The sequence below is a fragment of the Lissotriton helveticus genome, chromosome 4_1 (assembly GCF_964261635.1).
Source record: "Lissotriton helveticus chromosome 4_1, aLisHel1.1, whole genome shotgun sequence".
NCBI classification, from domain to species: domain Eukaryota; kingdom Metazoa; phylum Chordata; class Amphibia; order Caudata; family Salamandridae; genus Lissotriton; species Lissotriton helveticus.
The window spans coordinates 1,080,745,887-1,080,770,225 of NC_136063.1; the positions used below are offsets into that span (position 1 = coordinate 1,080,745,887).

At 47.0% G+C, this 24,339-nt stretch overlaps 1 protein-coding gene across 5 annotated transcripts in view; it reads left to right on the forward strand.

Moving 5' to 3' along the window:
• The window catches only part of TGFBR1 (transforming growth factor beta receptor 1), a 1,073,092-nt gene that overhangs the window by 804,949 nt on the left and 243,804 nt on the right, over positions 1-24,339 (forward strand). For all 5 annotated transcript variants that reach the window (XR_013610571.1, XR_013610572.1, XM_078687672.1 and 2 more), the window contains one exon: positions 1,142-1,266. Coding sequence is in view for 3 of the 5 variants with exons in the window: in XM_078687672.1 (XP_078543798.1) it covers positions 1,142-1,266 (125 nt within the window). In the remaining 2 variants the exon portion in view is untranslated. The remainder of the gene's footprint in view (positions 1-1,141; positions 1,267-24,339) is intronic.

The window sequence follows — 24,339 nt, forward strand, 5'->3', positions numbered from 1 at the left end:
GCAAGAAAGCAAAAGACACATCGATGATGGATGGAATGCAGAGCAAATCAAACATTCACCCCCAGTCAAGAGATATGGGTTAAATTCATTGTTCTTGTGCTCACCATGACACCCCAGTTTAGATCCAGCCATATGCAAATCAGTCTTGACCCTATGCCTCATGGGAACAGTCCAGCCCAAACTGCTAAGCCAGGCCCTCCCTGGACCGGAAACAAGCATTCTGGGACAGATTTCGGGTCCAGGGACTGTGCTGTTCCAGTATGAATCTGCTGTGTGGAATGTTTGAGTGCATGGTGATGCAATGGAATGCTTGGGTGCCTGTGTGGTAGAGTGTGTCAGTTGGAGTATGGGCTGAGCAGCAGGGAGGCTGCTCCTGGTGGGGCTGTTCTACAACTAAACTAAGAAAGGGCTATGTACTTATCTGTAACTAAGATCAAAAAACAAACCTTTGTAACCTACACCTCGACTACAGACTTTTTTCATCATAACAAATATGCCATGTTTTTAAGTGGATACAGAATCGAAGGTAACCTGTAAAGTATGGTTAGGAGAAGTGTTTCATGTACCAGGAGGCAGCACAGTGAAGTAGTCTTCAGTTGACGGTTGTAATAGGATGGGAATCATGGTACTATAGGGATTTGGGGTTTGTTTTCCTTGAGAAATTGGAAGTTGACACATTCTGCATTAGAGGTTCGAAAGGAGGGACAGTATTCGAAAGCTAGACAACTTTAAATATTTTACTTGTGCCAAAATTATGTAAGACTTTAATGGGACGAGGCTTTAGAGAACGGGGTATTCACATTTTTTGTATTGAGTTTGAATAAGTATTGTGTCTAGACCGTTTTTCATGGAGACGATCATACAGAAACATGTCCTTGCTGACCCGTAGACTTCTATGGCTACAGGGATTCCAGGGTGAGTGAATACCAAAGGGGAACTGGTTCAAAGCCAGTGTCATGCTACAGCACATGTAAAGTGGGTCTGCAGTTTTGCACATTTTGTTTATTCGCAAGCTTGTATGTTTAATCACACACTTGCGCATTGATGTTCAATGCAAAAAATTCAGTTTCAAGAAGCCGAGGACTGGAAAATAGGAAGCGTATTTAGTTATCACTTAATATTTACTTTTTTTTTAAACTAGGTATATGGCCCCTGAAGTTCTTGATGATTCAATAAATATGAAACACTTTGAGTCATTCAAACGTGCTGACATTTATGCAATGGGATTGGTGTTCTGGGAAATATCTCGACGATGTTCCATTGGCGGTAGGTAACATTGCAAAGCAAAATTGGAATACAACTAATAAGTGCAAATTCATGTATGTGGTGCCATTCCTCGGGATATACAAATTTGAATGGGTCTATGTTTTTAATGTGCTTTAATTATGTGTTCAAGGTATGTGGGCTGCTGAATTCACATCTTGTGTATAGATCGCCGCCTAGTGTTGGGTCCGGATGATTGCACATTGTTGTCCTGGAAGAGTCTTCGAAGTATCACGAGATAGGTGGCTCCTCCCCTGGACTACAGTGCGCATGGGCATCCTCTCCATCCTCAGATTGTTTTTTTCCGCCATTGGGTTCGGATGTACTTTTCTTTACTCAAGTTTGGAAACTTTTCAACTAGGCCAAAAGGCCTTCGGGGTCGTCGGTATTGTTCTTTCGGTCGGTGCCGAGTTCTTGTTCCAGTTTCTTTCGAAGCAGGACGTCGAAGAGAGCCGTGTGGCCTTTTCGACACCAGAGGCCCGACCGTCGATGGAACGGAGCCCTTTCAAACGATGCCCCCTTTGTAACTCAAAATACCCGCACATCGATGTACACCCGGTGTGCAACAAGTGCTTATCACTGGACCACAACGAAGACAGCTGTCTAGCTTGTGCTCGGTTCCGGTCGAAGAAGACGCTTAGGCTCCGACGTGCAGCAAGACAAACGATGACGAAGCCTGCGCCAGACCCGGTGAATATCTTCGACGAAGACGACAATGAGGTCGTCGAGACTGAGGATCCAGAACAGCCGTCGGATCCAGGTTCGGAGCACGACTCCAACTACTATGAAGACGACGACGACCACGTCGATGAAGATGAAAACGTCGACGAGGTAAGGGACGATGTGTCCCCCATCGGAGCCGTCGATGACGGCTCGAGTGATGAACCAGGCCCAGCAGTGGGTACTGGGCCCAAACAAGACACTCAAAAGCTTTCAAAGGCTCCGGTCGAGACATCGCCAAAAGACCTTAGCCAAGATCACGACAAACATTCTATAGCCCCGCGTCTCGGCCCGGCTAAGAATATCTCACACGAGCCATCGGTCGCCCTACAGAAAGCGAAACCGAAAGCTATCGAGGCTAAAACGAAACCGAAACTGCTGAAGACAGCCTTCGGATCTAAGAGTGCAAACGCGTCGGCGTCGAAGAAACGTGTCGACGACCCTGCGAGGTCCTCCACAAAGGGTGTCGAGCCGAAGATTGGTGCGCTAAAGGCCGTCGTTAAAGCCAAGCACGTCGAACCGCCGAGGTCGGCGTCGACGGACAGCGACACAAACAAGGGACTCGTGTCTCGAAAGGACCTCGAACCGAGGCACCGAGTCGAAAAACAGCTCGTCAAGGCCCTCGAACCAACATCCAAAGGCACCTCGACGGAGCAGGTCGAATCGAAGAAACGGAGCGCACCTCCGACGCAACAGGCACCGAAGTCGGCGCACGGCCAGAAGCACGACGACAGGGCGAAGTCTGTCGTCCAATATCGACGCCGGCCCCGAAGCCGCCGATAAAATTCGGACTGCCCCCAACGGCACGGCCTAAAGCCATCGATCCAAAACCTGGGATCGAACGAGCCAAAACTGTATCACTTGGGAAACGCAGTCATCCTCTACAATCTGACGTTCCGTACCAGGAGCCCCCTATGATAATCAGTCGAAGCTCCACATCGACACCGGAACACTTACTATTTATCAAAGGAAAATAAGGTCGGAAAATCCTCTGGAATCATATAAAATTCCACTAAAAAGAAAAGGGATTCTTCCACATCGCCTGTCCTTTTTGAAAGTGTTCAGTACCATGGCCAGGACTCTTCTTACTCACCCACACGCTCTAATGAGGAGATGGGGTATGACTATGATGAACAATATGGTTACCCTGCGGACAATGATCAGGATGACCAGGCTCAGGCCTGGACAGTCCCTATGGACCAGGGGGAGTCACAACCTATCCCTGATACTCCTTCCTATCCTGTTAAAACTTCGCCAACAGAGGATACGGCGGCGTTTAACGCATTAATTGAGAGGGCAGCACATAATCATGATGTGGACATGCATGCTGGCCCTATTGAGGAGGATTTTTTGTTTGACACGTTCTCCACTTCAGACAAATCAGTTAAAACATTACCAATGTTAAAGGGTGTCCTCAAACATGCAGGAGAGATTTTTAAGGAGACCACAAGAGCAAGGGTTGTTAACCCCCGAATTGAAAGGAAATACAGACCGGCGCCTGTGGACCCTACATACATTAAGGGACGGTTGCCATTGGACTCTTTGGTGGTATCCAATGCTCGTAAACGTGCCAACTCCCAAACTACTGGTGATGCTCCTCCTCCAGACAAAGAGTCTAAAGTGTTAGAGGCTTCTGGGAAAAGGGTGGCCGCACAAGCATCTAACATCTGGAGAATTTCGACCACACACAGGCCCTACTAGCCAGATACGATAGGGCAAACTATGACACATTAGAGCAGCTGCTACAACATTTGCCTGATGTCTACAAGGAAGGAGCGAAAATGCTCATACAGAAAGGGAAACTAATCTCCAACGCATCCATTAAATGTGCGCTGGACATAGCAGACACTGCAGCCAGATCCATCAACACTAGTGTCATGCTCAGAAGGCATGCTTGGTTGCGCATCTCAGGGTTTAAGCCAGAGATTCAGACCACGTTATTAAATCAGCCTGTAAACCCTGATTTTTTATTTGGCCCTGATGTGGACACAATCTTAGGAAAGATCAAAAAAGACACAGAGACAGCCAAATCTATGGGGGCCTTGCAGTCCCAACAATTCAGAGGAGATTCCTTTCGTCGCTCCAATAACAGAGGAGCTACAAGAGGCCAGGCGTCCCAACAAACTCAATATATTAAAGGGAACACGCAAACCACCTATAATAAAACAAACAGAGGTGGATACCGTGGCAACAGCAGTAAAGGCAGAGGACGAGGGATTAACAACACCAGATCCTCCGCCAATACTAAACAGTGACGCCTTGTCGCTGCCCCCAGACCATATAACACCGGTCGGGGGCAGATTACAACAGTTCCTGCCAGTCTGCGAAAGCATTACCACGGACAGGTGGGTGAGACAACTTATTCAGTACGGCTATTGTCTAGAACTAACATCCACTCCACCCAACATACCCCCAAAACACCGTCCTATGTCCGCAGAGCACATAGACTTATTGCAGCAGGAAGTTATCAGCATGCTGCAAAAAGGGGCCATAGAACTCGTCCCTATACAGGAACAGGGTACAGGGGTATACTCTCTGTACTTCTTAATCCCCAAAAAGGACGGGTCTCTCAGGCCAATACTAGACCTCAGGCCCCTAAACCAATACATCTTGTCAGAACACTTTCACATGCTCACTTTACAGCAAGTTCTACCATTACTCAGTCAGGGAGACTTCCTCGCAACGTTAGACCTAAAGGATGCGTATTTCCACATACCAATACATCCAGCACACAGGAAGTATCTCTTGTTTACCATCCAAAATCAGCACTACCAGTTCAAGGACCTGCCTTTCGGGGTGACAACAGCCCCCAGGGTGTTTACCAAGTGCCTAGTGACAGTAGCTGCACACCTGCGGAGGAACCATATTCACGTCTACCCCTATCTGGACGACTGGCTTATCCAAGCGAAGTCAGCCCAGCAATGTGCCAGCCCCATGTCCCGCACTATTCACCTCCTACACAGCCTCGGATTCTCATTAAACTACCCAAAGTCCCATCTTCAGCCCGCCCACTTACAACAGTACCTGGGAGCAACAATAGACACTCTGGCAGCAAAGGTGCAGCCAAACTCAGCAAGAATCAACAGCATTCAATTACTGATTCAGAAATTCAAACCCCAACACTCGCTCACAGCAAGGGTGTTTATGCAGTTGATAGGCATGATGGCCTCCTGCATCTTCATAGTCCCTCACGCGAGACTACACATGCGTCCGCTCCAGGAGTGCTTAGCACGGCAGTGGAACCAGGCTCAAGGACAATTAAAAGACCTAGTGTTGGTGACCGGTCGCGCATACAACTCTCTGCATTGGTGGAACCCACAAAACCTTTGCAGGGGACGACCGTTCCAAGAGCCTGTGCCACAAATAGTGCTGACGACGGACGCATCTCTCCTGGGATGGGGAGCGCATGTCCTCCACTACACAGTGCAGGGACTATGGACGACACAACAAAGGAGGATGAACATCAACCTGCTAGAACTGATGGCAATCTTTATGGCAATGGAAGCGTTCAAAGTACATTTGTGCAACAAAGTCGTGTTGATCCGGATGGACAACATGACTGCCATGTACTACATACAGAAGCAGGGAGGGACACACTCTCCACAGTTGTCACATCTAGCGCAAAGCATGTGGAAGTGGGCCATTCAGAGGAACATATTCCTCATGGCGGAACACCTCCCATGCAGGGACAACCAGATAGCGGACCTGCTCAGCAGACACAGCCACCAAATGCACGAGTGGGAGATACATCCCTCAGTGATACACCCGCACTTCCTGCGGTGGGGTCACCCAGAAATAGACCTGTTCGCCACAAGGGAAAACGCAAAATGTCAAAGCTTCGCCGCCAGGTTTCCACATCCGCAGTCTCAGGGCAATGCGATATGGATGAACTGGTCAGGCAAGTTTGCGTACGCTTTTCCCCCAGCCCCGCTCATACCACTAGTGGCACGCAAACTGCGCAACACTCACTGACACTAATCCTAGTTGCTCCAACATGGGCACGGCAACCATGGTACACCACGTTCCTAGAACTTTCCGTGGTTCCTCATCAAAGGCTGCGATTAACGCCCAGTCTTTTAACGCAGAGCCATGGCGACATTCAACACCCGGATCCGCAACAGTTGAACCTTGCGATCTGGCTCCTGAGGTCATAGAGTTTGGTTACCTAGACTTGCCTCCCGACTGTATGAATATTATCAAGGAGGCAAGGAGACCTACCACCAGAGCATGCTATGCGGCAAAGTGGAAACGATTTGTCATCTATTGTACCAATAATGACATAAATCGTCTGGATGCATCTACTCAAAACATCATATGTTACCTCTTACATTTACACAGATGCAATCTCGCTTACAGTTCCATCCGTATACATTTTGCTGCGGTGGCAGCTTATCTTCAGAACAGGCAGCACCTTTCACTCTTCAGAGTTCCTGCTATTAAAGCTTTCCTAGAGGGACTCAAACGCATCATTCCTCCAAGACACCACCTTCACCTGTCAGGAACCTCAATGTGGTTCTAACCAGACAAATGGGACAACCATTTGAACCTCTACACTCCTGTGAGATACAATTCCTAACATGGAAAGTAGCCTTTCTAGTGGCGATCACGTCACTCAGAAGAGTTAGTGAGCTGCAAGCCCTAACTATTCAGGAGCCATTCATACAAATTCACGCAAATAGGGTGGTGCTGCGAACTAACCCTAAATTTATGCCAAAGGTGGTGTCCCAGTTTCACATCAATCAAGCTATAGAACTGCCAGTATTCTTCCCTAATCCTGATTCCGTGGCAGAAAGAGCTCTACATACCCTAGACGTTAAAAGAGCTCTCCTGTACTATATAGACAGGACAAAACTTTTCAGAAGGACTAAGCAACTGTTTGTTGCCTTTTCACCACAGCACAAAGGCAACCCCATTTCCAAATCAGGTATAGCCAGATGGATTAAGTGCAAACAAATCTGTTATCAAAAAGCTAAACGCACATTAACAGTTCCCCCAAGAGCGCACTCAACACGCAAGTTAGGGGCATCCATGGCTTTCCTAGGAAACATTCCTCTAGAAGACATATGTAAGGCAGCCACATGGACTACCATACATACATTTACCAAACACTACTGCGTAGATGTACACTCCAAACAGCAGGCAGCTGTAGGGCAGGCTGTACTCAAAACTCTTTTTCAAACTGCTGCAGCTGGCACGGGCAACCGCCGCTAGGAGGAGACTGCTATACATTCTATGCACAAGATGTGAATTCAGCAGCCCACATGCCTCGAACGGAATATGCTACTTACCAGTATGCATCTGTTCTTGGCATGTAGGGCTGCTGATATTCACATCGCCCTCCCTCCTCCCTGGTGCCCGTCGCAGCTGTTGCATTCAGAATTACTCTCTGGCATGGACATCTCTTACTGTATCATACTCCATCCCTGCCACAATGGCGAAAAACAATCTGAGGATGGAGAGGATGCCCATGCGCACTGTAGTCCAGGGGAGGAGCCACCTATCTCGTGATACTTCGAAGACTCTTCCAGGACAACAATGTGCAATCATCCGGACCCAACACTAGGCGGCGATCTATGCACAGATATGAATATCAGCAGCCCTACATGCCAAGAACAGATGCATACTGGTAAGTAGCATATTCCTTATCTGTGCGTATACCACTGAGTGGCCCCCTAAGTGTATTTGTAAATGTCATTATAAAATGTGTTAGCTTATTTTTAGTTTCAGTGACAGATCTGTATTCCGTTTAGAAATTGTAGATTCGGGTGGAAGCGTCAGACCTAATATTTTCTATCAAATTAAAATAAAAACAAGAATTGTGCTCGTTTTCAATTTCAAACATTTATATTTTGTCCCTATAGTAGTCACTGATTTTGTGTCATTTTGACCTGACTATCTGGACAAATGTGCACCAAATTTGGCATGAAGATAGTTTGAAACTCCGTGAACGACTCAGCAGTTTATATGCAGACAACTTGGATATATATATATATATATTTTTTTTTTAACTGCCATTCTAAATAGAAAATCGATACGTTTTAAGTACTTAAATTATGCATTTGCGATTCATTTTTTCTCAACGGGAGACCTTAAAGTACAACAAACATCACGTTGAGAACCATTATGGCTATGGAAACATTCAGCCCTTAAAACACAAAGAATGCTCATTCAGTTAGTATTACCAAGTTTTAATTAGGATTTCTGATACTAACAGCAACTCCATTCTACTCTAACTTCCTATCCCCACTTTTTCAAAACTTGTGAGATACCTTTCTGTTCAGGAGGAAACAGGAGCATCAGCATGTAGCATTTATTGAAAGAAATTAGTGTCAGCGAATTAAGCCCTTCCCTGGTCCAAAGCTCCCTGCACCGAATATCCTTCTTAATAGTGCTCTGTAGGGGCGGAAAAAATCTCCTGCATGACTCGGGATATCTTGCATCCGTGCACGGGATAGTGGTAGGGCCAGACTTTTTTCTCCATCTTTAGATTTTTCCTCGCGTTACAATTGATCCCCTGGTTACACACAGTATCAGTGCATAGCATCAACAAGCCATAGATAGAAACAACTTGAGCCATTGGGGTGCAGGTTCTCAGAACACCATTCCTCCCGGAGGCTATGTTAAGATTTCTTCATATGTCGGTTGTGCTGGGAGTCCGCACAGATATCTGCTATTTCTTTACTCTGATTGACTGAAGAACAGTTATTTTTCGATCTTCTGTGTTACTTAAATTCCTTAGCCAGCGCTTCCTGTGGGATTGCTGTCTGTGGATATTTTTGAGCCAGGAAATTAAATTTTTCTAACATGGCTGAAATACCAAGGAAGGCTCTCTGAAGACCATATAGAGCTAGTGGTAAGAAAACGTTTATATATATATATATATATATATATATATATATATATATATATATATATATATATATATATTTTTTAATATTTTAGTTTGATCGGCACATAACGTACATGTCAGCTTGGAATTCACATCATATTTAGACATTAATACAAGCTTTCCATGCATCCTGTTTTGCACTTTATATGTAAAATGCAACTGTAAAACACTAAATGAGACTGTTCATGCTTACAGAATTTTTTATTTTTTGTAAGAAAACACCTTCAATTGGATGATCCATGCGGTAAGTGCATATGTTACCTGCACCAAACGCTGCTGGAGTTCAAGATTTGTTGTGCATTTTTTTTAAACCACTTTCCAAGACAGATTTCTTGTACATGCTGAAGAAGGTGGAGATGATTTGGGGCCTAATTAAAAGTTTGGGGGACAGCTTACTCCATAAATGTGACGATATCCTGTGCACTGTATTTAAAGTGCCATTGGATATAATGCACTTGTAATATGGCGGGCGGGAAATCTATAATGTTTGCGAAGGAGTAACCCATCCAACGTATTCTAAATCAGGCCCTTAGTCTGATGAGGAGTCTTCACCCATCTACATAAAAAAAACAAAAAGGTGCCTAACGGTCCGAAATATGCACAGAAAGGGAGGAAATTGATCTTGCTGGCTCAGCTTTGGACGACTCTGTAGGTGTCTAAAAACTGTGACACAAAAATTGCCGATTACTCTGACATAAGCCTCCCTTCAGAGACAGGCCTGTACAAAATATTGTACATGAAACCATCATTGACAAAGTCATTGTCGACTCAATCTCCTTCGTCTGCCAGGAAGCCATCTGTTGCTCCATTGATGGAAAAGATTCTCTCTCCATTGTCAACAGAGGTTCAAGAAAGACTTTAAAGGGGGAGACATGGAATCGGTGATGATAGCCTATTTAATTTGGCAAACAGTCCAAAGGACTTAAATGGCAAGATGTTGAAGGTAACGTGGAGCCAACTGATCAATACTCCGCCCCCACCCCCCACCAACCCTATCTGTCTTTCTACCAAGATGAGGAGGATAGTCTCGTATTCCCACCTGCACTGTAATACCAAGTATGATTCTTATTATGAGGAAGAGTATCATGGTGGAAAATACTTTGAGCCATCTATCACTCAGGTACCAGTAGATCTATTATGTGATCTACAGTCTGTGGTCTTGGATTATTGCGCCTCTTCTCCTTCAGAACTTTATCCTGCCGCACTACAGGTAAAACAACCAATCCGTACCAACAAAAAGTGATTGAAAAACAGGCTCAAACCATCAGCTGCCGCCTCTTCTTCTGAATCCGCCACCTGTCAGGATTAGTATGTAGAACGTAAAGGAGAGGTTTGTGACAGAACTAATTCTACTGATGATCAACAGCAGGGCGACTGTACTACAGAACCCCTTACAGGATGTGAAACCTATAATAGCAACTTCACCTGATTGTAGGAGAGTAGGGTCTGCTTCCTATAGTTACCCCCACTTTTTGCTGTGCTTCACTGGTTTTTCGACTTTAGTTTTGGCTGTGGCCCTGCTAATCAGGCCCACAGCCTAGCTGTACTCTCTCTAAATTGATACCATGTACTTTAGGTACATACCAGATTGGTTACTGGGTCACCCTTGTGAGCCCCTGTATAGTGTACCTTAGGTACCCACGGCATAGGTGCACCTTGGGCCTACCAGGGTTGCAGCATGTATTGTGGTACCCCTGGTTAGCCTTCCAAACTGACACCACAGGTCTGCCCTTGCAGCCTGGGTAAGGTGGTGTACTTAGATATAGTATATCTATATATATACTAGCTTACCCGTCGCACATTGCTGCGATCTCCGAAGAAAGGAAATTCAAGGAAACTCGTTATTATAACATTCAATTTACATTGTGTCATTTTTATTGAAACTTATTCATTTTAATATGGAAAACATTTCAAAGTGTCGTTTTAATTTTATTTATTTATTCCAGTGCTTGTGGATACACGATTTTTTGTTTTTCCGTCTGGTGCGTACATCAGTATTCGAAAGATTATGAGGGCCCTGGGGGCCGATATTTAAAAAATGTTTATGCCAGAAACCTTTGCGGTAGTGTACTCAACAACTTCCCAAAGTTTCCTGGCGATCGGATGAATGCTGTTTTAATTCTATTTATTTATTCGAGTGCTTGTGGATACACAATGTTTTGTTTTTCCATCTTGTGCGCACTTCAATATTCGAAAGATTATGAGGGCCCTGGGGGTGGCCGATATTAAAAAATTAATACAAATTATGCCAGAAACCTTCGCGGGAGTGTACTCAACAACTTCCCAAAGGTTCATGGCGATTGGATGAATGGTGTTTTAATTCTATTTATTTATCCGGTGACCGTGAGCAAGATCTCAGTCAGAGATCGAAACACGTTGGTGTTTGGATGTTTGGAAACCCGTTGAAAATAAAATATTTGGATCTTTGAAACAATTGCTAGAGTGTGACCCAAATTCTTTCTGTCAAAGGAAAGGGAGTGTGGAATATATATATATATATATATATATATATATATATATATATATATATATATATATATATATATATATATATATATATATATATATATATATATATATATATATATATATATATATACATACATACAGTCCCTGACCACGCAGCACCTCTCTCTCCCTCTCCGCCAGGTACCAATCAGGAAACGGACCACACACGGCAAGTGAAAATCTTAGTGCTTTATTCCTCCTGTAGCAGACATGACGCGTTTCGACCGGGGAACCCTGTCTTGATCACATGACATGTCGTGACCCCTCATGTGATTAAATACATTTAATCTTGTAACATGCTCCTCCCATTTAAACATAGATATGGAAAACAGACTGATAGCGAGCTAAAAACATCCATATTGAGTACCAGTGAACCATGCTATTTATGCATAAGCACCTTCCTGTAACCTGTACAGATTAGACATACTGGGCAAGTGCTCTTAATCATGAATCTTGCATCTTATATCACTGGCCTACTCATTGCCGGAACTCATTATACAACTGTTGTCTCCCAATTCATTTTTAACGGCAAGTTATCATAGATAAAATGTACTCAAAATGTTAAAGTGCTATACCCAATGTGCAAATAAGTTGACTGTATAAAAAAAGTGACATAATGTTCATCTTTTGATTATATAACTCATCCCGCCCTCAGCAAATGAATTCATATACATCAACTATATCGTAAATGGGTTTATCTAACCATAATTTTGATCATTATTGTATATATTCATTAAAGTGCCAGATGCTCAGAAAGTGACGTGCGCAGTAAAGTGCAATGCAACATGTAAACAATTAACACCACTCTAGTCGGTACAAAATAATATATAGCATAAACATATCCAGATTTGATAAACTTGTGCAAACAGCAAAATGCAGCTCTTCCACTCATAGACACCAAATTTAAAACTAGTAAAACCAGAGAACTAGTAAAACCAGTTAAAATCTAGTATAAATAAAGTAAACAAAATCCTGCATAAAACTCTCCACACAAGTAAAAATTCATCCTTTACATTTAGAGCAACAAAATAATTCATTGTTAAGTTGCAATACATGTAGCAGCACAGAGAAAACTATACAAAATTCAATTGGTTAAAGATTCATAAAAAAGTTCTTATGCATCAAGAAAGTCCTCTCCTGTATTAAGACCATTCGGCATTTTTGTGTTAAACTGTACAATATATTGACTTTCCAGCTGACGTAGTCTTTTTTCTCTATTTCCCCCTCTGATAAACTTGGGCACGGCATTAACCACAAAATAAGTTAAATCATTAAGATTATTCTGATGAACTAATTTAAAATGTCGCGCCGCGGGGTAGCTGGAGTCAGAATTGACAATCGCACGTAAATGTTGTAAAATGCGATTAAAAACTGGTAACTTCGTACTGCCTATATATTTTAACTGGCAAGTACATTCCAGAATATAAACGGCAAACTCTGTTTTGCACGTAAAGAAGCCTTTTAGTTTGTATGGCTCTAGGGAGAATGCATCCTGCATTTCCCTTTTATTTACACCAAATTTGCACGCTCTATAGAAGCTACACTTGAAAAAAAACTGTTCTATTTGACAACCAATCGGCTTTCTTTCGGACTTCAGGGCATGATCTATCTAGAGCATCCCTCATAGAGGACGCTCGCCTGAAAGTAATACTGGGGGTGTCCTCTATTTCTGGGGCTATTGTTATGTCAGACTTTAAAATGGGCCAGTTTTTAGTAATAATTTGTCGGACCTTGTTATGTTGACAATTATATGTTGTTATAAGTCTGGTAGGTGCCTTGTCAATCTCAGTCACCTCCCCCTGTGCTTTCAAACTATGTGCATGGTTGTCATTAGTAATTTCTGTATTGCTTGAGCAATCTAATTTGGATAGGGCCTGTAGGAGAGTAGGGTCTGCTTTCCTATGGTCACCCCAATTTTTGCCTTTTGCTTCAATGGTTTTCGACTTAATGTGGCTGTGGGCCTGCTAATCAGACCCACAGCCTGCTGTTCTCTCTCTAAATTCACATCCATGTACTTTAGGTACATCACCAATTGGGTATTGGATCACCTTATGAGCCCCTGTACAGTGTACTATAGGTACCCAGGGCATAGGTGCATCACAGGCCTACCAGGGGCAGCAGCATATCTTTTGCCACCCCTGGCTGGCTATCCAAACAGACACAACTGGCTGATCACTCAGCTGGGGCAAGGTCGTGTAATCACCCCTTGCTTAGATATAGTATACCTATATCTAAACCTATATCTGGACACATATGCACCTATAAGTCACTCCTATGGCAGGCCTTAACAATCCTGGAGGCAGAGTGCTTGGTATTATGTGAGATGGTGCTCTAGCATGAGCTGAGCCTGTCTGCAGCTTTCGGAACCATTTCCTTATAGCTGTTCCAGGATATTGCCATACCATATACTCAAGTGCATTATAATCCTCGCGGTTATTGCTAACTTTGGTTTGGCTTTATCAAAACATGTCGTGTAAGGTGTCATACACTTTGGAATACTACCCCCTCGCCAGGCGACGGGGGTAGCATTCCACCCTTCTAGAGGGAGAAGACATGTTACTTTACTTAAACGCGGTTAAATCTAACCAGAGCCTCAGCATCACAAAATAGATGCTGCTGCCACAGACACGGGTCTGGCCTACTGCTGCTGACCGAAACTCCGGCAGGGGAGGCCTGGACAAAAGGTTTCTGTCACAGGGAGGTGTTACACCACCCCAGACAGGAGATAGTGGATTGAGGCAGGCAGGGCAAGTGAAACTAGACACTGCCTGGGGGGCACAAGGCTCCTCATGCACAGCCCAGTTCAAACCGGTCCTGGGGCACTCCAGCCCCAGCTCTGGCGCGAAACTGGACAAAGGGAAAGGGGTGTAACCACCCCCTTCCTGGGTCCCACCCATAGGAGGGACCTAGCAGGTAATCCAGCCCCTTGATTTGGAATAAAGGTAGGAGCTGAGTCCATAGACTTTAGATTATCCTGACTGAAACTTTGATACAGAACTCTGGACCCTTCGACATCCCACTCGACGTGGAAGACAGGCACCATCCAGCGCCCAACGGTTTGCTTTGTTGCAGCTCCAGCCGGAGCTCGAGCGACAGAGATCGACAAGAACCGGATTCCCAGGCATCCAACAGCCCGATCCACAGCCACAGCCAAGCTGAGACCCGTGGAGGCGACGTGAGACGTGGGACCGGCCATCTTGAAAAGGCTGCGAAGTGCTGACCGTGCAGCTCCTGAGGTATCCTCGAAGCTGTGCATTGGGGTTTGAGAAGCCCCAGCCCCGAGCAGCTCGTGCACCGAAGCTCACCCCTCCACACTCACCGAGTGCTGCGTGGGGCCCTTTTGCATTTTGCTGCTCGACGCGTCTTTCCGGTCACTTGCCCGTTGGCTAGTGGCCTCTACGACGACGAATCTTTGAAACTACTCTGCTAGTCTGGTTGCTCTAGACTGGCCCTCGCTCCCCTAAAAAGGAGCCACCTCTCTGACCTTGCTGGTCCGAGTAGGAAGTGATCTGCAGTTCCTGCGTGGGTTGCATTTGCCAAGGCCTGTTGACTCCGATCCGGAAGCCGACACCGCCGACAACGAGAGCCTTCATGGGACAGCTCGTGATCCACTCCTGGTCATCCTCGGTGCCCCAGAGTCCACGTGGCAGCAGAGACAAGCGTCTCGACAACCACCTGATTGCGCCCGACATCGCCTGGTTCCTTCCTGGTTCCATCCTGGTCACTGGCTAGTGACCCAGACTCTGTTCCCTCTGCTTTCAGGTACTTCACATCTTCGATCCACCCTTGGATCCAACCAGACTCTTCTCTCCTGGCCACCTGCAGCATCTTCATCTCCAGGCTCCATAGATCTACACTACGAAACCCGACACACTTTGGCACCTCTGCACCCGCTTCCTGTGGGTGAGGTAACGATCTAACACCGGTGCTCCTGTAGTGGTTTACACCTCTAGTGTCCTAGTTTAAGTGGCTAAGTTCTAGTCCAGTCGGAAGACTTCCAAAGCAATAACTTTATAACTTTTACGCACCCTGGTATCGAGTGAGACGGCGGACACAGCGCACAATCGAAAAATGATGGGGTGTGGACATTGAATAGATGCGTTCCACATGAACAGAGTTCAGTGCACACGGAAGGATTTGACGGTCATCCTTTTTTGCGAGGCCACTTATGCCTTGTATATCCTTGATGCTGAACAAATTAGAAAAGAATAAACAAAGACAAATATTATTTTTCAAAATAGCCACATAGGAACAGATCATTACTGACAAAACCTAAACGGTGATGGCAATTTCCCGATAAAAAGATCTGTGTGATAACATTGAAATCCGCAAAAAACTTTCCGCCCTGAAGAAGTCCTACGGACGAAACGCGTTGGCTACGTTTCCTCTTTTTAAACTGAAAATTGTCAATAAAAGCAAAGAAAAAAAGAATCTCCAGTTCTACTGAAATGTTTCTTCAAAGAATGCACTTAATGTTGTTGTAAAAGATATATTGTGTGGGGTGCTGTACCATTGTGTTGCTTTGAATTTTTGGGAGTCTAGGGGTATATGACTTCAGGTTAATAGCACCCACAACAAACTTACTGAACCACACTTTATAGGATAAATGTGCAGAGCGTTTGGCCTGATACCCCTGTTTGGTGTTTTGTATAACTTTTACGCACCATTGACATTGCATTGGTGCATGCGTGTGCTTTTAGCGCTGCACCCGAATCCCGCGGGCTACTCCCGTCCTAACTACAGATAGTCCAGTGTAGTCCCAGCGATTCCCAAGGCCCTAGGCCTTACCACTGTTCGTAAAACGGTTCTTATACCACTTATTTAATATATGGTTTGAGTGGCCACCAAGCCTATCCATAATTGTGCAACTTTTGTATGTTTAACTGTGCTTTTGTTTAAACGCTTGTGCCTCTGCACTCATAAAGAGTACAGAGGATTATTCTAGTAATAAATAAAAAATTTTTATAATATATAACTTGTGTCGGGTCCTTTCATTTGATATTACAGAATTGCATATGGTAAAACAGCTGGCTTCACATGCCCTCTTGAGTTTAGCCTAAGACTGCTTAGTCCATACTACCAGTAGTATAGCTTGTCTATAAGGTTGACTTTACAACCACCACCATAAGGGATTGTTTGGACTGATACAAGGTGCTCACTAGAATAGTGAACATCATACATCAGGCCAACTTCTCACAGGGCCTTCTTCAAGTCTGCTATTTTATATCCCCTAGATAGAAATCTCTGCACCGCCTCATCAAGACAAATGGTCAAATCCTCTGTATTGCTGCATATTCTCTTAATGCGCAAGAATTCCCCATAGGGGATACTCTTGACAAGGTGCCTGGGGTGGGTACTGCTCGCATGAAGGATCGAGTTCCCCGCAGTTTCCTTTCTATGTAGTTTGGTGTTAATAACATTATTATGGATATAAATTTCTACATCCAGAAACTCGACCCTTTCCCTGTCGATGTTCGCAGTAAATTTCATGTTCAAATCGTTAACATTGATGATTTCAGTGAATCTACGTGCTGATTCGACAGATCCCTGCCAAATTACACAGACATCATCAATGAAATGCCACCAAGCGATGACATTGTCAGTGAACTCTCTTTCTGTAGTAAGGGATCTCTGTGTATAGTCATAATCTAGTGAATAGTCCCGCCCATGTGCGTGGACCCCGGAGCAATCAAAAATAATCTCTAAAGTTGTCAAAAAATGCAGACCTGCACAGACACTTAAGAGAGAATTTAAAGACAGATAATGCAGCCTATATCCACAGGCTACTCTGTCCAGTACTTCAACTAGACATTCCACCAAAAAAACACAAACAGCACAGCCTGTCCAGCTTTCTCCTCAGAGAAAAACTGTCCTTTACCATCAAAAGCCTCTGGAATGATAGAGAGAAAGGAGTGGACAGACAAGCCTCATAGGCTGCCATTATGTGGCTCAGAACAGGATACTGTGCCTTTAGGAGAACCTTCCAGAACTTTCTCAGTATCCCAGAATGCACAGCAGATCCCTTTTACTTCCAGTTCTTTTTTCCGGCTCATGCTAGCAGGACCATGGAGCATTGAGCTCTCCCTTATTAAGAGTTTAATTGGTGATTTTTTCACTTTTTCAAGTGTTTGAGTGCTTTCATTTGAAGTACTTTGGTGTTTTCGTCCTGGTGTGTGTCTCTGAGCACCCTTTTATTTGTCAAAATGCCTGCTTTGTTTGACAAATGCCCAGAGTGTTCGCGGAAGAAGTCCAAGTCTGACCCACATGAGGTGTGCATCATCTGCCTTCCCTCATCTCATGTCCTGGAGGAGTGTGACATTTGCCAGGGCTTCTCTTCCAGGACCCTGAGAGAGAGAATGAAGATCAGGCTCCAGGGCCTGGAAGAGAGAAGACTGAAGGCACAAGGTGGGTCCGGGCATCAATCTGCCCATGCTAAGGCCTCTTGGGGGCTCCCCAGCGGCAGGAAGCCCAGCATCGACGACGGCGTCGAGAGGGATGACAGCAGTCTGTTCCCCGTCTCCCCAGGGCTCTGGGTTGAAACGGCGTCGACGTTCGACGTCGAGGGGACTGACCAGGCCACCGTCGAGAACGCCGTCGACGTAGTCCTCGCCGTCATCTGCGTCGTCGAGTCATCGACGTGGAGAGAGTTCTGCCCGGCGTCGGCGCTCGCCGTTGAGGCGATTTCGCCGTCGGCGAAGAGGATGAGATCGGCGTCGAGGGGGTCCTTGACGTCGAGGATGACGTCGAAGACTCGCAGGCGTTCGGCGTTGAGGAGACCCTCGAAGTCTAGGCGGCGTTCGCCGTCGAGGATGAGACGGTCGACGTCGAGAAGTCGACGGTCACCGTCGCGGAGGAGACGTTCGACGCCCATGCGAGGCTCACCGTCAAGACGATGGCGCCGGTCGACGTCGGGGCGGCGTTCCTCGGCGTCGAGACAACGTTCTTCGACGCCAAGGAAGCACAGGAGTAGTTCTGGCGCCAGGGATTCCTCTGGGGCGCGCCGGCGATGTTCGCCGATAGGAGACACGCCCTCTCCGTCGCCTCCACCTAAGAAGAAGAGGGAGTCACAGGGATCTGTGTACTCCTAGGTATATACACCTCCTAAGCCGAGGTCGACTACCCCTCCTCCTCCCTTGCCCAAGGAACCTCCGCCGCGAACTCCCACTCCGCCGCCGCTTCCACCACTGCCTCCTCCTCATTCCCAGCCTCTGCACCCTCCTTCTAAACCGCCTGTGGTTCAGCCGAGGACGGCTTCACTACCACGGTACCCGACGCGTCTAAGGGGACCCCTCAGCTGAGGCTCCTGGTCAGGCCGCAGTCCCCTGCTCCTGTGAAACCTGTGGAGCGTACGAAGCCGAGGAGATCGCGCTCTCGCTCCGGCCGGAGGGAGAGATCGCCGAGTCGTCATCGGTGTCAACGAGATTAAGACGACGCCACAGGAGGCGCAGGTCCAGATCCCACACGGGTTCTTCTAGGACAAGGGACTACTCGCCGACTTTGTCGGAATCCCCGGGGCCGAGGGTGTCGCCGGTGGACGACGTCGTCTCATTCCAAGAGGTTCTACTGAGGGGTGCGGCTAAGTTGGGCATCACGGTGACGGTGCCCACGCCCACGACGTCCGTGATTTTCGAGACGCTACATAAGAAGCACCTGTCTCGACCGTTGCTGCCTCTAGTACCAGGATTGGTAGAGACTGCCAAGGAGTTGTTTCTCACTCCGGCGGTGACGAAGGTGGCTCCCTCCAGGCTCCTTAAGAGGTACCGGGCTCCATATTCTGACCCGGCTTTTCTCAGGATGGATCCGGCACCGGACTCAGTCATAGTGACGGCGGCTAGGAAACAGCATGCCACCTCCCCGTCGTCTTCGGTACCTCCTGATAAGGAGAGCCACTGGTTAGACTCAGTGGGCAGGAAGGTCTGTGGGACGGCGTCTACTGCAATGAAGGCTGCAAGTGCCGCGGCTTTGCTAGGGCGATACGATCGGGCCCTATGGGAGTCCCTCCAGCAATTCGCTGAGCTCCTTCCTCGAGAGAAGAAAGAGGACTTTCAGGAGATCCTGAATGAGGGGATGTTGGTGTCAAACAAACTCATCAGCGTGGCTGCTGATGTCTCTTCTGGCGGCGCATGGGTACTGCCATGGTGTCAACCAACGGCGCCACGCCTGGCTTCGCCTTACATCTCTCAAGCCAGAGGCTCAACAACGGGTGGCCAACCTGCCTTTCTCGGGGGAGACCCTGTTTGGCAAGCACGCGGACGATGAGATGGCCCGCATGAAAGCAGAAGCCGAGACCCTGACGGCTGTTGGGTTGGAGAAGCCCAAGGAAAAGAAGACCTACCGCCCGTTCCAGAGACGGTTCAGGGCACAAGGCAGAGGGCGAGGGCAGGCGTCGGGACAGCAGCAACAACAGCAGCAGCAGTTTCTGAGGCCCTTCCAGAAGCGCCAGAAGGGCAGAGGCGGTCAGCAGTCCGCCGCGGCGAACAAAGGCCCAGCTGGGTCTAGGCCCTGAGCGGTTACTTCCCCTGCATCCGTTACCCACTCCGATGGGGGGAAGCGTTCAATTTTGTTCTGGCAGAGTAGAGAAAAATTACTCAAGACAAGTGGGTGCTGAATATTGTTTCCAAGGATACAGTCTTCGGTTCACCAGCCCGCCTCCAGCAATTCCACCGGTCAGCTCGCAGTTTCAGCTGCGCGAGCTCCAGGCGGAGGCCGATACCCTGTTAAGGAAAAGGGCGATAGAAGACGTACCTCTGTCTCAAAGGGGAAGAGGTCTGTACTCAAGGTTTTTTCTGGTTCGCAAGAAGGACAAGAACGAGTTCAGGCCCATTCTGGATTTGCGACAGGCAAACAAGTGGATTCGCAGAGAGAAATTTCGCATGCTGTCGTTGCATCAGATTTATCCTCCGCTGAAACAGGGAGACTGGCTGTGTGCTATAGACCTACAGGATGCGTACTTCCAGGATGCTTACTTCCATGTGCCCATTGCACACAAACACAGAAAGTTCCTGTGATTCCAAGTCGGCGCCAATCATTATCAGTACACAGTACTGCCATTCGGGCTGAAGTCTGCGCCCAGGACATTCTCGAAGTGCATGGCAGTGGTAGCGGCACACCTGAGGAAGAACAAGGTGTTTGTCTACCCGTACCTGGACGATTGGTTGATCAAGGCCTCCTCCTTCTCGGAAGCTCAAGCGCACTTCCAGAAGGCGTGCGTTCTCTTGAACAAGCTGGGGTTACACATCAACATGTCCAAGTCGGTCCGACTCTGGTCCAGTGCATACAGTACGTGGGAGCCTCCATCAATACACTGTCAGCAAGCGTTTCTCCTTCGGAGGAGAGACGATTATCACTCCTTCGGAAGGCTCAGGCTCTTATGACCACTCCATCTACAACAGTGAGGACGGTGTCTTCTCTACTGGGGTCGATGGCCTCTTGTATCTTCACACCACACGCACGGCTGCACATGAGACCATTGCAGGAGTGCTTGAAGGATCAGTGGGATCAGAGGAAGGGGTCTTGGGACGACAAGATACGACTGTCTCTGCATGCTCTTCAGCCTATGAAGTGGTGGTGTATGTGAGAAGTTGGCCTGATATATGATGCTCACTAGTTCTAGTGATAACCTTGTATCAGTCCAAACAACCCTTATGGTGATTGGTTGTAAGTCAACCTTATAGACCAGCTATCCTAATGGTAGCATGGACAAAGCAGTCTTAGGCTAAACTCTCTTGGCATGTGAAGCCAGCTGTTTTACCACAATATAACCCCTTGAATACCAGATGAAAGGACACCACACAGGTTATGAAAATAAACAGTATATTTATTAATAACAAACACATCTGAACTCTTTATGAGGTCAGAGGGCTAAGCACATGACAATCTCTTAGGAAAAATACGTTAAGTTGCACTAAATTACAATGGTGCCCTAGGGGCACGACAAACCATATACAAAGTAAGTGGAATGTGAAAGTCGATAGTAAGAATGGAGCTGTCCAGAGGCTGGAGGTTCGCTAGGACTACGCTATCTTCACCTTAGGTAAGTAATAGGAGGCCCACGGGACGCGTGTGCAGAGTGTGAACTCACACGCGAGATGCGTAACAACGTCTATGGACAGTACAGTTCAAGTAAGAGGTAAGTACGGACAATCCTGACTAGTTAGGACTAAAACGACTGTGGACACTAGGACAGTTAAACTACCCTTGAGCACCGAAATGCTCTTGTTACCTCACCCACGGGCTGTGGGTGCATAGGTGTCAAAGTGCGTCGGGTTCTCGCGTTGAAGTCAATGGAGCCTGAAAGAAAAGATGCTGCAGGCGACCAGGAGGAAGATGCCCGGTGTGATCCAAGGATGGATCAGAGATGCTGAAGACCTTGTAGTGTAGTTCCTATCTTCCCAATAGGCTCTGCGCATTGGAATAATACCTACAGCAGTAAAGGCCTAGGCCAGACGTTAACTAGGTCTACTACTGTCGATACTAGACTTAAAGTTTTGGGTTTGCCAGCGTAGCTCAGAGTTCGCTAGAAACTTTCTCGAATGTTCAGGAAAGAATTAACTCCCCTGATTAGACAAGAAGGGATTTAGTTTCTGACAACCATAGAACATGACAACTTTGCTCTCCCCTAATCAAGAGTATATCTCCAGAGTCGTGTGAGCACAAGGCAATTATTTTACTCAGTCAGTACGTGCATTCTTAGTCTCATCAGATTGTAGAGAAAAGGAAGAGACGGGCGTGTTCAATAAAAAGGTGTTATTTATTGATCAGTCTCTTTTCTCATACAAGAGAAATGGATCGATATTATTGCAATACTTATAGTTAAGTAAAGTGCATACATTAAAAGCAATAGTATAAAATAATACTGTAAAAACATTGATATGGTTTCTGAGCCATATGATGTTTAAAATGATTAAAATATATTTACATACACATATACATTTGACTAAACGTACTCAACTGGTGTTTCTAAATACGCCTACCCCGTGTACCTGACCTAAGTCTAATGCGTGGGCGGGAATAGAAAGTTACAGGTTAAGTTTGTTTTTGCCAAGTGAATAACTAAAGAATTCTCTGTGAGGGGTTATTCAGTTCTGTACCTGGAAGTTAGGATGAATGAGGAATGGTATCTCTTTCTCTGCTCTCGATATTCCAGGCTGCCTGCGAGGGCTGCCCGAAAACGCCGGTGCTGGGTCTCTCGGTAGGAGATAGCAGCGCGTCTCTCAGCGCGTCAGGAAGGCGGGGCTGCTGCCAGCGGGGTCTGCTCTGCTTCTGGGCTTCGGCAAGTATGGCTGCTCCGTCTCGTCACCACGCGTGTGTTTGCATAGGGCAAGATCGGCAATATTTATACCTTAAAGGTGCCGAGATTGACGTAAGGATGGACATAGATACGTCAATAAAGATGTCATACGACTTGCTCGTTAGCACATTCTTTTACTGAAGTTCTCTGTGAAATCAAAACAATGGCCGCACGGATTTTCCAGGTTGTCATAGGTTTGATTTGTTATGAGAACGTCGTATGCCTTATCAGGGGCTGGAGGAATGCCGCTTGTCTAATTAGATCTCAAGCGTTATGACCTAATCAGATAACACGTTCCTGTGCCGTAGTGTGACTGCGTCAGATAACGGTATCTGCATCATGGGGGCTTTTCTTGCCTCATGGGCTGACTGTTAGTTAACTTGATAGTTTAACCAGAATAGGGTCAGGAATAGGGGGATCGATTCAGAACCTATAGGAATACATGACAACCTGAAAGCAGAGGGGACAATGTTCACAGTCACTAGCCAGTGACTGGAGTGGAACCAGGAAGGAACCAGATGTCGTCGCGATCAAGTGAAGAGTGGACGCTTGACTCTGCAGCCACGTGGACCAGGAGGCGTCTTCGACGACCAGGATGGAGGCACGAGCTGTCCCACGCAGGCTCTCGCTGTCGGCGGTGTCTGTTCCGGAATCGGCGTCAACAGGCCTTGGCAAAGGCAACCCACGCGGTGTGTGGAAAAGGCGTCTTGTGCGGACTAGGAGAGTCCGGGGTGCCCCTCTTTTGGAAGGGAGAAAGGGCCAGTCTGGAGCAACCAGACCAGCAGCAAAGATTTCAAGGTTCGTCGTCTAGGAGGCCACTAGCCAGCCGGCAAGTGACCAGACAACGCGTCGAGCAGCAAACAAGCAGAAGGGCCCCACGCAGATCTTGTGGATGCTGGAGGGCTGATCTTCGGTGCAGGGGCTACTCGGGGCTGGGGCTTCTCAATCCCCAAAGCACTTGGTCGAGTTTACCTCGGGAGTCGTGCTGGAAGCGAAGTGCAGTTTCTTCCAAGATGGCCGATCCCACGTGTCTCGTCGCACCCACGGGTCTCAGCTGTGCTGCAGATGTGAGTTGAGGTCGGAGAGGTCTGGGAGTCCGGGTCTTGTCGGGCTCTGAAGTCTGGATCCTGGAAGGAAGACGACAAAGGGAAGCCGCTAGACTCTTGATGGTGCCTGCAGTTGCAGGGTGGACACTCCTTGCCCACAAGGGAGATTCTTCAGTCTTCTGTGGAGCAGAACGTCGAAGTCCAGAGTTTCTTCTTGTGAAAGTTGTTCAGGATAATCTAATTTGGAATGGGACCATCTCCTACCTTTATCCTGCTAAAGGGGGCTGTACTACGACTAGGTCCCTCCTATGGGTGGGACCAGGAAGGGGGGTGGTTACACCCCCTATCCTTTGTCCGGTTTCGCGCCAGAGCCGGGGCAGGGATGCCCCAGCAACTGGTTTGAGCCGGTGTATGCACAGGGCACCTTGTGTGCCCCAGGCATGTCTCATTCCTTTCAGGCCTGTCCTACCCAATACACAAAATCCTGTCTGGGGTGGTGCTAGCACCTCCCAAGGCAGGAAACCCTTTGTCCAAGCCTCCCTCGCTGGAAGGACTCCCAGCAGCAGGAGGTCAGACTTGTGTCTGTGGTGGCAGCTTACATTTTGTGATGCCAAGGCTCGAGT